The sequence below is a fragment of the Ahaetulla prasina genome, chromosome 7 (assembly GCF_028640845.1).
Source record: "Ahaetulla prasina isolate Xishuangbanna chromosome 7, ASM2864084v1, whole genome shotgun sequence".
Taxonomy (NCBI): Eukaryota; Metazoa; Chordata; class Lepidosauria; order Squamata; family Colubridae; genus Ahaetulla; species Ahaetulla prasina.
Genome location: NC_080545.1, coordinates 38,287,745 through 38,302,993, shown reverse-complemented (window position 1 = coordinate 38,302,993; position 15,249 = coordinate 38,287,745). Strand labels below are relative to the sequence as shown.

Sequence of the window (15,249 nt, the reverse complement as noted above, 5' to 3'; positions counted from 1 at the left end):
TTCTCTGTTGGAAGGGGTTTTCCCTGCCGCCTTGAAAGAGGCAGTGGTGAGACCCCTCCTCAAGAAGCCCTCCCTGGACCCAGCTATTTTGGGTAATTATCGTCCAGTCTCCAACCTTCGCTTTGTGGCGAAGGTTGTAGAGAGTGCTGTGGCGCGACAGCTACCCCAATACCTGGATGAAGATGTCTATCTAGACCCGTTCCAGTCCGGCTTCCGACCCGGATACAGCTCGGAGACAGCTTTGGTCGCATTGGTGGATGATCTCTGGAGGGCCAGGGCCAGGGGGTACTCCTCTGCCCTGGTCCTATTAGACCTCTCAGCGGCTTTTGATACCATCGACCATGGTATCTTGCTGCGCCGGTTGGGGGGATTGGGAGTGGGAGGCACCGTGTACCGGTGGTTCTCCTCCTATCTCTCCGACTGGTTGCAGACGGTGTTGACAGGGGGGCAGAGGTCGACCGCGAGGTGCCTCACTTGTGGGGTACCGCAGGGGTCGATTCTCTCGCCCCTGCTGTTCAACATCTACATGAAGCCGTTGGGTGAGATCATCAGTGGCTTCGGGGTGAGATACCAGCAGTACGCTGATGACACTCAGCTGTACTTTTCCACCCCGGGCCACCCCAATGAAGTTGTTGAAGTGCTGTCCCGGTGTTTGGAGGCCGTACGGGTCTGGATGGGGAGAAACAGGCTCAAGCTTAATCCCTCCAAGACGGAGTGGCTGTGGATGCCGGCATCCCGATTCAGTCAGCTGCAGCCGCGGCTGACTGTTGGAGCCGAGTTACTGGCCCCAAAGGATAGGGTGCGCAACTTAGGCGTCCTCCTGGATGATCGGCTGTCGTTTGAAGATCATTTGACGGCCGTCTCCAGGAGGGCCTTCCACCAGGTTCGCCTGGTTCGGCAGTTGCGCCCCTTTCTTGATTGAGATGCCTTGTGCACAGTCACTCATGCGCTCGTTACCTCTCGCTTGGATTATTGTAATGCTCTCTACATGGGGCTCCCCTTGAAGTGCACTCGGAGGCTTCAGCTAGTCCAGAATGCAGCTGCGCGGGTGATAGAGGGAGCTACGCGTAGCTCCCACGTAACACCGCTCCTGCGCAGACTGCACTGGCTACCTGTGGCCTTTCGAGTGCACTTTAAAGTGTTGGTTATGACCTTTAAAGCGCTCCATGGCTTAGGGCCTGGGTACTTACGGGACCGCCTGCTGTTACCACATGCCTCCCACCGACCTGTACGCTCTCACAGAGAGGGACTTCTCAGGGTGCCATCCGCCAAACAATGTTGGCTGGCGGCCCCCAGGGGAAGGGCCTTCTCTGGAACAAGCTTCCCCCGGGTTTACGCCAAATACCTGACCTTCGGACTTTCCGTCGCGAACTGAAGACACATCTTTTCATTCGCGCGGGGCTGGCTTGAATTGAATTTTATTAATTTTAAATTTTAAATTTTAATTAATTAATTTTAAATGGGGTTTTTTAGTCTAGTATATTTTAACCTATCAGGCTAATTTTAAAATAAGTTTTTTAATCTGCTTTTTAAATTGTATATTGTATTATCTGTTTTATTTTTGCCTGAGTCCTTCGGGAGAAGGGCGGTATAAAAATCAAATAAATAAATAAATAAATAAATAAATAAAATTCCACATCAGAAATATTTTATCTGAATTTATTGTGTGGTTTTGGTTCATGTAATGGTTCAGTCATCTTCCAATACTTCATAAACAAATGTGCTATGAGACTTCATAGATCAGTTCCTGATTACATATCATAGTGATCTTCTAATATATTTCAGAAATATTTAAGAATACTAATGAAAACAGTTTAACAATGGCTAAATCATCAACTTTAGTAGAGGCATAAAATATTCTTCCTTGTGTTTGATTTCTGTAGTTTTTGTATTTTAAGGTTAGACGTGAACCCAGATTAGAAACAAGCTATATAATGTGAGAGATTTAAAAGTTCTGGTTTGTTCAACTATCCTCTACAGCCTTGATGCGTGCTAATAATCCTTTAATTTATTTCTAATAAATTTAGAAATTATCTATCATATCAAATCCCACCCTGAAACATCTATATCCCAGTATATAACGTCTGATAAAAAGGAATGTATCTGGAGCAATGCTGCTACACCTATACCATTTATAAAAACTCAGTCTAGCTGAAATGAAATGGGATAAGGAATTTGTAGTTATCAAAGAAGCTTTAGAGAGTGAGTGAAGAACCCAATGCAGTCCCATTCATTACATCAAACCTTGGAAAACCTCTAAACTGTAAGGAAACTCAGTCAACACTGATTTGTTGTACTCCCCACTCCCCAAATTCTATTTTTTTAATTGGAAGAATTGAAAGGAAGATGCCTTATCACACAAATCAGAGTTTAGGGAGGAGTTGGTGGATGAAAAGTAACTATGACTTTATGAGTGGGAAATTTTGCAGCTTGCAAATTTGGACAATCATCAGTCCTAGCCCATGAAATTTAAAATAACCAACATAACCAACAACATGTCTTACACAGAATAAAATAAAACAATAGGAGGATGCTTTTAGCCCAGACTCTATTTTCACTTCAACAAAAGATCCTGCTTTAATGAGTTTCAATCTATTTGCCATTCAATGAATTTAATGGGTATGTCCTGCAGGTGTGCTATATCAATCTGGAAGAAAAACTGAGATTTCTGGGTGCTTGTGCAAAGGCAGAAGTGCAGTATTACATGGAAATATACCTTACATACATACAAGAAATTGAAAAACTCACTATTTAAGTTTACAAATTTATTAATACTTTTGGAACACTGGGAGGTAATCATTTTGGACTTCTCCCAATGCACAAAGGATTAAATTCCTACATACATTACTTTCTAGTTAAAATAAACCTGCTCTCAAAAATGAGTCATTTTCTTTCTTCTTTAATCATATGTGATCTTAGAAGTTAGTTCAATTATCACTTCACAATGTTTGGAAACTATGAGACCTATGAGACTACTGCCATATTAGATCTCATAATTGGAATAGGGGTGCATACTTCACTATGTGATTCTGGGAAAACTTCTCTAGGCAGAGTTGCTCTTTGCATTGTCCCTTTCCCAATTCAAATTGCACAATCTGCACAAATTGACCAAATCAAAGGCATGCTTGAACAGTACTTAAGATGCTATGTCTGTTACTAAGAAGATAACTGGATAATGCTATTATCTTGACATAATTTAAGTAAAACTCCCATAATCTGCCCACTGAATAGATACCTTCCATTTCAATTACAGATATTATCATCAGTTGCTTTTATATCCTTGTATATCCTTGTATATCTTTTGTATCTATAGGGACAAATTAGTCAAGCAATTTCAGGTGGTTCAGATGGAAGGAAATTGGAGCAGAGCACAATTACAACAGCTCTGCAGACTGTTAATAGTAATAAAAAGTATCCCTTCAAATGGACCAGAAAGTGTGTATGTCCACAATCATCTGCTTGTGAAGAGTCAGGCATAGAACCTAAAGGAATTTAGATGAAGTCAGGCATAGAACCTAGATATAAAATAAAATTCTATTCTATTCTATTCTAGATACATCATACCATTCTGTCATGGCCCAAATCAATCCAATGGAATTCAAGCTCTTGCTTTACATTATTCATATTATACCATTCCCAGACTATCTAGTGCATTCAACGTACCCCAACCTGTATGACCACCACCACTGCCATTCCAGGTCAAGTGACAAGAGGAATATGAGGTGAATAAGATCTTGGATTTGTAGAAATCTATCTCTGCAGGGGAAGGAGCAGTGGTGGGATTCAAGTAATTTAACAACTGGTTCTCTGCCTTAATTATTTCTTCCAACAACCAGTTTGCCAAAGTTAACAACCGGATCTCCCGAAGTGGTGCAAACTGGCTGAATCCCACCACTGGAAAGGAGGTAATGTTGGAAATATTCAGAAAAACCAGGTCATATTCAAAAGCAGAGGAAATGCTGCATGCCAAATATGTCATCATTCTCAGAAGAACTTCCACCATTCTTAACTCTTAACCTGAGCTTTTGCATCTGGAATTATAAGGTTTTGTCATTTTCAAGAACATAAAATAAAGGTAAAGGTTTCCACTGTTCAATTGTTTTTTACTCTAGGGGGCAGTGCTCACCCTCATTTCTTAGCCGAGGGAGTATGCATTATCTGAAGACATTTCCAGGGTCATGTGGCTAGCATGACTATATGCTGAGGTGCACAGAAAGCTGTTATCTTCCACAGAAGTGGTAGTTATTTATCTATTCTGATTTGCATGCTTTTGAATTGCTAGGTGGGCAGGAGCTGAACCGTCACACAGCGTTTGGGTCTTCCACCTGACATGTTCCGCATTTTTAACAACTGAGCCATCATGACTTCACCTCAAGAACATAGGAAACAATAAAGGGAGATAGCTAAGTTGGTTATAAATGAGCTATCAAAAAAGATTTAATTTGGAGAACTGAAGCTTTAGAACAGGAGTGCAAAACTTGCGGCCCGTGGGTCGGATGTGTCACATGTTGGCCACGCCCACCCCATTTTAGCAAAGGAGGGGGGAAGTTGTGATATGTCACGTGACAATGTGATGATGTGAATTTGACACCCCTGCTTTAGAGGATCATATCCTGACCAAATCAAGCTTTCAGAATTTCAGCAGCATTTGTATATGAAATAAAGAGGATTGTGTTACAGTATTTAAAGCTTCTCAGAAGATTCATAATTTGCCAAAATAACATATTTTTGGTGCTGAAAATATCTTGACTGTTTCTGGGACTAGCCTATCACTTGATATTCTGATTTTCAGTCTCTTGCTGAAATTCTAATTATGGTTTTGCCAATAGTAGCTAAGGAACTTGAAACTGATTTTTGGTTTTACAGTGCAGCATTTTAGGTCTGCACTGTGATCAATATATGGCTGCTCTTTTTAACTGCCGGCCCAAATAGGCTTTATTTACTTAGTTAAAGTCATTGTCTTTAGATTTATAACCATTTTCACTGGTTATCAAAGCTCTGCCTAGTTAAATGTGGTATGAGAATACTAGCTTTTAGGTGAGTCTTACATAAACACAGCACTTTGGAAATCTTAGTGTGTATTGAGTTTGGAAGGCTCCCAATTACTGGATACAGTGGTGTCAAAGTCTAGAAGAAACACTTCAGTGGTCTTTATTACTAACCGTTGTTAGTATCTGTCCGTTGTCTGTCATCCTAGTCAGTGTTTAAGTCATGCTCCAAAGTCTGCATGGGGCATGCATATTGCTAAGTCAAATGTGCATAAACACAAAGCACATCAGTTGTAGGCCAAATACCAGGCATTTACACTATGTGCCTTCATCACTGCAATAATTACATGCAGAAGCAACAAAGAATACATGTATGTGTGTTTGTGTGTGTGTGGTTATAAAATAGGCAGATGAATCTATGCTCAAATCCACAACCATTTGTAACAGTCACACAAGGGTGAATGGATATAAACATTTCTGAACATCATAGGACAACATTCAATATTTTATTACAAAGTTTGATATTTATAGACGTGATAAAGAAAGGCAGTTCATCATTGACATGGACAAATATAGAAAAACGAAACAAGTTGTATCATTATTTCTATATGCAACACATCTAAACTATAAAATTAAGCCATTACAGAAAACAACCTCAGTTATTTTCTTTGTTTCTGTTAATATTAAGACACATTAATGTTAAGTTTAATTTATACCCTTAGGAAGTTTTATGATATCACTGTCCTAAACATACTGCTTTAAATTTAAGTCATGATCCAGGTAACAACATAGTTGGTTTTCTCCACAACTGTGCTATGTGTCAGTTTAAGAATGTATATATTAAAAAAAAATCTTCAATTGCTTATCTTCAATTCACTTAGCAGAATAAAATGTTAAACTATGGAGGAAATAGTGCACTTTAGCAAAATATGATAGGATCGATGATGGAGACATTATAGTTATTGTTTCTGTTCTACAATGTTCTCAAAATTTGTTCTCACTGGTTCTCTTATAATCCTTTATCTATCAAACTATATTGCAATATAAGTAATAAATAGGGTTTTTCAAATGCTATGATTTTGCAGTTATTCCAGTTATTTATCTCCTTAAAAATAGCAACAATCTGCTACATTTTGTGTTAGCTTCACCTACAAATGATTGCCAACAGTCAATGATGCTAGGTGTTAACTTTAAGTTGTACAACTGAATCTTCATTATTTTGTTAAAAAAAGTCTTCATGCATTATAATGCTTTTTTCTATTCATCAAATTGTCATAAGCAATTATTTTTCACATAAGCAATCTTACAAGTTTATGTATTTTGTATTTAATATTTAAGTTCTTACATTAAAGCAAATATAGAAAAAGGAAATCTAAATAACATTAGCTCAATTTATTGGCTTACATTCTGTTTTACTTGAAATTATACAGATTTTCTTCATTGAATTTTTGATTAGCCTGTATAGCTAAAGCTTTCTTAGTCCTTAAAGCAGTGCCAGATTAAATAGAAGACTAGTGGTTATTTTTTTAGCAATGCCAATTTGTATTTCATATATGCATTTATACTCAACAATGCACTAAAAAGCAAATACAAAATATTTTTACAATGATATACGACTTCCTGGAGAAATGCTGTTATCCCCTTCATACAGTCAAAACAGCATGCATTATCTTGAACAATAGGAGCAGTGCTAATTCTTCATGTAGAGAAAGAAATACCTGTTGAAGGCAAAATAATATGCACATTCAACTATGTGCTAAAATCTAAATAAAACAATTAAACAAAGCAGAACATGTGTTGCAGATGATAAGGTCACGAATTTGATATTGGACTTCAGAAAATCAGAGTTAAAAACTTTCAATCAGGTGTACATTTGAATTATCAAATTCAGTGTTTTGACATATTTTCTTTATGGTCATAATTTAACAATTATCTGTATGTTTTGTGTTCTTGCACTGCCAAACTAACATAAAAGCTAAGTGTTAGTGCAATGTATCCATCTCACTTTAAATAGAAAGTAGCTTCTAATCATGTGAAAAATCATTTAGAAATGTACCAATGTCTTACAAAGCATAAATGCCTGATTTTCAGCTATTTCGCCTACTATGTTCTAGGAGGTTTCACATAATTTTTTGATTGAAACGTCAAGAAACCATAAAAATCATTATATTAGAGATTATAGACATTTATACATTACCGCAGATTTAATTTTTTTTAGTGGACTTTCTGGTCAGAAGATTTAAAGAGATGTTAAAACCAAATAGTTTTAAGTCAGGCTAAGTCAAGAAATGATCAGTTTTGTAGTAATGAGTGATGAAAGGAACAATTAAAAGATCAGATCTATTAAGGCTATAAATTTCTATGTATTTCTAAAGTGATTCAATATGTAAGAGTAAATGATGAACATTTATTAAAAATCCTAATTTTAAATACACAAGAGGGTGGTTGAAAGGATCTATATTAGTGAAAGTAGCCCAGAAAAAGGACATACAGAGGTTGATAGTAGCTTGAGTAAATATAGGTTTAAGGTTTAGTAGGAGTCCCTTAAAATCAAGTTTGGTATATATTGAAAAAGTAGCTAACAATAAAACTGGCAAAGTTTTATATATTCTATGTAAGGCTGGTAAGAAAGCTTATCACTTGCCAGCAGATTTCCGAGAGAAGTATGATGAACTACCACATCTCTGTATGAATGGAGATGATGACCAAGGCGCAGACTGAAGAACAGGTGAGTTGATTGGGTCTAAGAAACTTCTCCGGATAAGGAGAGGATGAGCTACTACCCACAAGTACTTCAGATATAGGACAGCAGTCTCCCAGATATTTGTGCACCGGGAGACAAAGGAAAAAGTCATCATGTCTCAACCATAGCAGAGCCTATTAAAGGACAGTTTCTAATCACTTTTAAAAATCACTTATTTAATTAAGGCTATTAGAGATCCTTGAAATGACAAGTTTCAAAAGCTACCTAGTGAGTTTAATCTTCATTCTTGAATAAAATAAATATTAACTATAAACAATTTAAGAAATTGTAAATAAATGGCAAAAATAATACTCTGATCCAAGAAAATTATAAATGAATTAAGGAACCAGACAAATATAGAATATTTTGCTATAGGTTTTTGGAATGAATATATACTGTGTTTTCCCCAAAAATAAGACTTACTCCAATAATAACCCCTAGCCTGCTTTTTTGGAGTGTGCCTAATATAAGCCCTACCCCCCAAAATAAGCCTGGGGCATGGGCATGGCCAGCACGAGAGGCAGCGAGTGTGGGGGAGTGATGGTGTCTGGCAAGAGCCATAGCCCACTGGCCCCTTGTTGCAGCACAAATACCATTAAGTCCAAGTGTGGAGGCAGAGGTGGGAGGAGAAGATAGGGGATCCGGATGTACTGCATGACTGACTGATTCAAGGGAGATTCAAGGGAGTCTTGCGCAGTGGAACCAGCAGCAGGGAGAGGCAGAGGCATGGGAGATGAGAGAGGCAGGTGATCACTACGCCTCATGGTCAGCATGGCTACAAACAAGCTGAGAGATGGTGGGATGGAGTGGGCAGCATGTTGGAATCACCCCTGCCTCTGCCTTGTTCTGCACTTTTCACTCAGAGAGAGACAAAGCTTTGTCTGCTTGCAATAAGACCAGGTCTTATTTTCAGGGAAACATGGTTTATACACACATATACATACATACACACAGACACACACAGAGAAACAGAGTGAGGGAGGGAGGGGAAGAGGGAGGGAAGGAGGGAGAGAGGAGAGAGAGAGAGAGAGAGATTTTCATGGAAACTACATTGTTTTGTCTAACCAGTCATAACAGACATTCAGGATTTCATGGTTTTGGAAACTGATCATCAGAGGTCAGCAATGATGTTTGTTCCTATGGATAGACTTATGTCCAAAAGATATTAATGAAGGAATGACAGGTGTAAAAGAAAATATTTTGAGAAATTTACAGGATAAACAGACGGGGATTTTTTTTTTGTCTGATGTAAAACCAGAAATACTGGATAAGAGAAAAAATGTGGATTAGAAGAAAGAGAAGATAGCTAAATTGGAAACACAAATGACCAGCCAAGGGAATGATTGGGATAAGGACTTTTTGCTGGCTATACAAAACAAATAGGTTAAGGTGGAAATACAAATCATAAACCAAAAGAATGACTTGGATGATAACTTTTAATTAGATTCATTAAAGAAGTTTGTTAAAGACTTTTTTTTGTTAAAGAAGCCTTTGGGACTAGGAAAAAGAAAAATTAGCTTTGGTAAAACAAAAAAGCTTTATATTATGTCCTTTTCTTCTAATATTCTTGATCTTTAATTTATTCAAATGTCATGGGATTATTTTTTTCCTTCCTTCCTTCCTTCCTTCCTTCCTTCCTTCCTTCCTTCCTTCCTTCCTTCCTTCCTTCCTTCCTTTCTATTCTTTCTTTTTATCTCTTTTTTTCCTCTGAGATCAGTTTGTATTTGTTTTACCATTATCATCAGAATTTTCAATAAACATTTTTAATAAAGAAAACATCATTTGTCAGTACTTATATTGTAGGACACAGACCTATTTAGCATACCTAAAAAAATTAAATTTAAAAGACCAAACTAATTATCAAATAGGTAAAAAATATATTTTTAATTTAGAGAAAAGGCTAGTGAGATGTTTAAATTGGCATAGGGCCGGGTTACTTACAGGACCGCCTACTGCTACCGAATACTTCTCACCGACCCGTGCGCTCTCATAGAGAGGGACTCCTCAGGGTGCCGTCAGCGAGGCAATGTCGTCTGGCGACACCCAGGGGAAGGGCCTTCTCTGTGGGGGCTCCCACCCTCTGGAACGAGCTACCCCCAGGACTTCGTCAGCTTCCAGACCTTCGGACCTTCCGCCGCGAGCTTAAAACATACTTATTTATTTGCGCAGGACTGAGTTAGATTTTAAATTTACGGGTTTTAAATTGGGTTTTATTTTTATATATTTTTTAGTTATTGGGCTTTTAGAATAAGTTTTTTAATATTGTTTTTATGCTGTATTTATGTGTTTTTAAGTGCCTGTTAACCGCCCTGAGTCCCTCGGGAGATAGGGCGGTATACAAATATGATTAAATAAATAAATAAATAAATAAAAATTATAGAGAGTAAAAAAATCCTGGTCATCCAATGAAGTAGAATTGTGAAGATTCAGAACAGATTTTTAAAAAAAAAACATCTGAACACATATATAGGTAGTCCTCAACTTACAAGAGTTCATTTAGTGACTGTTCAAAGTTACATCACTGAAAAAATTATTTTTTACCATTTTTCACACGACCATTGCAGCATCCCATGATCACGTGATCAAAATTCAGATGCTTGGCAACTGGTTCATATTTATGATGGTTGTAGTGATCCCCTTTTGTGACCTGACAAGCAAAGTCAATGGGGAAGCCAAATTCACTAAACCATCATGTTACTAATTTTAACAACTGCAATGATTCATTTAACAAATGTGGCAAGAGAAGTTGTAAAATGGGGTAAGATTCACTTAACAACTGTCTCATTTAGCAATGGAAATTTTGTGCTCAATTGGTGTAAGTCAAGGACTTCCTGTAGTTACACTACAGTATGTGTCCCTGGAGTGTGTCCCTGGTGTGTGCTACTCATTCAAAAGAAGTCAAGTGGCTGTGCATACACAAACCTTCCCGCTTCCTGAAGATGGAATGACATTTTGAAAAACTTAGAAAAAAGATAGGAAGAGATTTTCACGGAGATTACTATAGAAATATTAGATATTACTTTGAAGTAACAGAAAATACTTGTAGCTCGAGTTTTAGATTTTGAAGTGGTTTGCTCCCCAAGTGTCAGCCTCTATGATGCTTGCTTGCTTTTGGCTAGCATTGTAATGGAAGGGGGGAGGATTTGCTGGTATTTGGGAGCGGGGAAGTGAGCTGGTGGAAATGTCTCAAAAAAAGGGAGGAAAATTCTCACAGGCTTCAGAGCAGCTGCAGAGGGAGCTGATAGTTGTCAAGGTCAACTGTTCTGGCATACCAGATAGATGGGGCCATTTGAAGAAGTGACCCACATGACATTTTGGGGAGCTGTGGATTGGACGATCAACCTAGTCCTTGGGGGGAGGGATTTGGGATTGCTTTCAATATGTAATTTTCATGCCTATTGCCTCAGACTTTTTGTTTCATTGCATTGAAAAGTACTTGCATTCAAATATGGAGTTGGGGTTTTTCTTTCTTGAGTTTTGAATAGAGGCACACCTGACATTAAGCAAAGTCTGCTTTACCAGCCATCCCAGAGAAAACTCTACTGGGGGGGGGGCTGAGCCAAGAATGTCTGACCAAGACAGTGACCAGGAGGACATGGGAGCCACTGAATCCACTCCTAAGTCCAAGCACTGCAGGGAGGTTTTGGAGTGGATGCCAGAATTATAGCTTAAAGAAAACAGTCAGAGCTAAGTGGTCGCTGGGCGTGGGGGAGGATGAAACCACCAGAGGAAATCCCCTCAAGGGTGACAGTTACCAGACACCGGTGTGGAGAGGCAGTTTGGCAGGAAGAGAACAAAGAGGACCTCCTTCTGACTCAAGCCATGCAACTCTTGAAAGAAGCCTTTGAAAGTTGTAAAGCCTGCAAAAGGTATGCATTGCCAGCACAGGGGGAGATTGAAAACCCGAAGGGTGGGGAAAGCAGAGGCTTCAGTGAGCACAGAAGAGGTTCCTAGAGTCTGAGCAGAGAGAGAGCAGAATGCTGGGGCTCAAGCTGAGGCTACAACTCAGGTCCCCCTGGTAAGGGGCAGGAACTCGGAGGTGTTGGAGTCCAAAGATTCCACCGCTTACAGTAAAATACGGAGGAGATCCCAAGGTTTGGGATTCTTCCTAACCAAAGTGTGGAATCACATGGAGGAGCATGAAGAGGATTTCTCATCAGAAGCTGCCAATGTGAAATGCGTCACTATGGCCCTTGGGGGAATGGCTGCTGATGGGTGGGCCTCCATGATGAGAATTCCCCCCTGCTGAGGAATTATGACCACTTGGCACTCCGATGTGGCACTCCGAGTGCGTTTTGAGGACCGCCTAGCTGAGCAGAACGCCAGAATCAGAATGAAGTCTATAAATCAGGGGCGGAAATCTGTGGCAGAATACACCCAGGAGTTTCGCGAGCTGGTGCGCCACATGAAGGGGTGGTCCCAGGAGGCCCTGATGGAATGTTATAAGGATGGCCTTAATGAGGACATCTACAAGACTTGCTGCTCTCGGGGGACCCCTTGAGATCGGCAACGCTGGTATGTGATGGCCACTGACGTGGAAATTGACCTGGCCAGGGATCGCTACCATAGGGGGCGGATTTGGAACAAGCCTTCCCTCACTCCACAAAGAGAAAGCCCCAGAGCATCCAAAGGGGGGGGGGCAGCCTCGAAGCCTAAGTCCACAGCCTGCTTCCGATGTGGGAAAGAGGGGCATCGGGTTGCCAATTGTTTCTCCAAACTTGTCTCCAAGCCGACCCCTGCTAGTGGGAAGAAAGCTGACAAGCCTCCAGCCAAGAATTGCGAGATGGCCCTGAAGGGGGTGGAAATCATTGAGTTCACTTCCCCAGGCCTGGGGGAGTTGGGAACTTCCACCACTGCAGAAGACAATGAAACCGAAACTGACACTGATGATGACCCCCTGGTAAGTCAGTATGGGGACCCCATGACTATCCCAGTAGAACTAAGGATGCCATCATCAGGTGCCCAGGGGAAGATGCTAGTCCTCTTAGACTCTGGATGTATTAGGTGTGTTATCAGCCCAGAGGTGGTGGATAAAGTGGGACTAAGATTAAAAATGAAATTACCCATTGCATTCTGCCAGTTGGATGAGTCAGTAGCTGGGGGGGCTCCCATTTTGTGACCGAACCTGTTGAGATATGGATGGGGGATCACCCAGACCCTGGTATAGAATGACCTCTCTTGCTTGGACTGCCTTGGCTACAGAAATGGAACCCCCAGGTGAATTGGAGGAGGGGATGGTTACGCATCCTCTCCACCCAGCTGGACAAGGAAGGGGCAAACCTTTTTGCATGGCCAAAGCTTCGAAGAAGTTGGCAGCAGTGGTGAGCGAACGCATTGCTAGGGAAGAAAAAATCCCTAAGGAATATTAGGACCTCAGGGAGGCTTTCAACGAGAAAGCGTCAGATGTACTCCCACCCCATCGACCCACTGACTGTGGCAGAGATCCTTCCTGGGAAGAAGCTCCCCAAACCAAAGATCTACTCCATGATCCCTCACGAGCTGGAAGAGCTGCAAATTTTTATTGATAAAAACTTAAAATGGGGCTTCATCCAACCATCGAAGCTGAGTGGCTACCCCGGTTTTGTTTCGGGAGAAAAAAGATGGGTCTCTTTGCTTGTGTGTGGATTACCGAAACCTGAACACCATTTGTGTAGAAAATATTTACCCAGTGCCCCTTATGAGAGACATGTTAGCTCACCTGGCTAAGGGGAAGATTTTCATTAAACTGGATTTGAGAGAGGCTTACTGTGATGAATGGAAAACTGCCTTCAATTATCCTCTGGGTTGCTTCCAGTTTAGGGTGCTCCCTTTTGGGCTACAAGCGGCCCCGGCAGTGTTCATGCAATTGATTAACAAGGTATTGCATGAACATCTCTACAAGGGGGTCCTTCTCTACTTAGACATTCTTATTTATACGGAGACCATGAATGAACACATGAAACTGGTGCGGTCAGTTCTGAAAAAACTCAGAGTAGCCGAATTGTACACTAAGTTGTCAAAATGTGAATTCCATCAAAGTAAGATTGACTATTTGGGATACTGCATTTCAAATGAGGGATAGAAATGGATCTGGAGAAAGTCCAGGTAGTCCTGAAGCGGGCACCCCCATGCACCCGCAAGCAGCTACAAAGTTTCTTGGGGTTTGTGAACTTTTATTGACAGTTTATCCCCTTGTTTGCACAAATTGCATTACCATTACCAACCTTCTGAAAACGAAGGGGGAAGCCAAGCCAAAACCTAGTAGGCCGCTCAAGTGGGCCATGGAATGTCAAGCCACTTTTGAGAAACTGAAGTGGCTTTTTGCCACCAAGCCTGTTCTAAAACACTCCATCATGGAAGCCTCTTTCATCGTCCAGGCCGATGAAAGTGATGTGGAGGTTGGGGTGGTGCTACTTCAAACTAATGCTGATGGGTCCTTACAACCCTGCACCTATGGGGTGTGTGGCCATGACCGTGGTGGGGTAAGGACCTTTCCTTCACTTCACAGGGCTTATTAATGAAGATTTATGAGGATTTATGCTGTTTGGAATGCACCGTTTTGGATGAAAGTTAATAAATCATGAAGTGAAAGTGTTAATAGCCCAGCAGACTGAATTTAAAACTGGTAGGTCATCTGAAACTGCTTGAATTAAGGAGTTTTTACAGCGTGGGGGTGACCGAGCCGACTGGCAGACACGATAAGTTTGGAATAAATTGTTGTCTTTTGCTTTTCCTATTATAACTATCGTGTTCTGTGTTAAAAAAATTTTTTTTTATTGCTGAGGCTAAGGAGTGAATATTAAAGACTGAATTTGTTAATGAGAAGAATTTAACTGAAGAGAAACCGATCTTTTGTGTTGGACTGACTGCCAGCAATAGGATTTCACTGGGCGGATAATTTTTTTTAAATTTTTTTTTTATTTTGAGAGGAAATTAATAGCTTGTTTATATCACAGAAAATAAAAAAAGGACTTTGTTTTGAAATTTAAGTTGGTCTTTTTTTTCTTTCTCTTTTGCTGACGTGGAGAAAAAATGGCGCTGATTATTGTTTAAAAGCTGGGAGGTATCTGTGTTTCTTTGTGGAGTGACTATGAGTCACAAGCTACTGAGAGATAACGAGTGCAAATAAGCCACTTCTCTTCAATTAAAAGACTGCCGTCCCTTGATCTTCATTAAGACCCTCTGTAAAATTGGTTTGAAATACTAGCTTGGAAAAAAGTTTTTTAAGATTATTTAAAATGATTCAACAACTTTCAGAAACGCAGCAACTTGCTGCAGCTTTAAATAAAATTGGGGAAAAAATAGTAGGACTATCAGAGCGTATGGACAATATGAGACTGGAAATGACATCGGAAATGAAAAATATGAAACAAGAGATGAATGAAAATTTTGCAAAGCAAAGAGAAGAAATGACAATTATTAAAGATGAAATGGAGCAGATCCATGTACATGAGGTAAAAGTAGATCGGCAAATTGGTGAAATATATTATAAAAATGAGCAGCAAGATAAGAGAATTTGTCTCTTGGAAGAAGAGATGA

General features: G+C 40.1%; 1 protein-coding gene across 2 annotated transcripts in view; it reads right to left on the bottom strand.

Moving 5' to 3' along the window:
• CNTN1 (contactin 1) overlaps nucleotides 1–15,249 on the bottom strand; it is a 423,340-nt gene that overhangs the window by 55,175 nt on the left and 352,916 nt on the right. The window contains exon 19 of one of the 2 annotated variants that reach the window (XM_058191828.1): nucleotides 5,476–6,706. The exons of the other annotated variant lie outside the window; for it this stretch is intronic. Coding sequence (XP_058047811.1) covers nucleotides 6,687–6,706 — 20 coding nt within the window. The 3' untranslated portion in view covers nucleotides 5,476–6,686. Of the gene's footprint in view, nucleotides 1–5,475; nucleotides 6,707–15,249 lie in introns of those variants that run through there. 2 annotated transcript variants of the gene reach the window in all.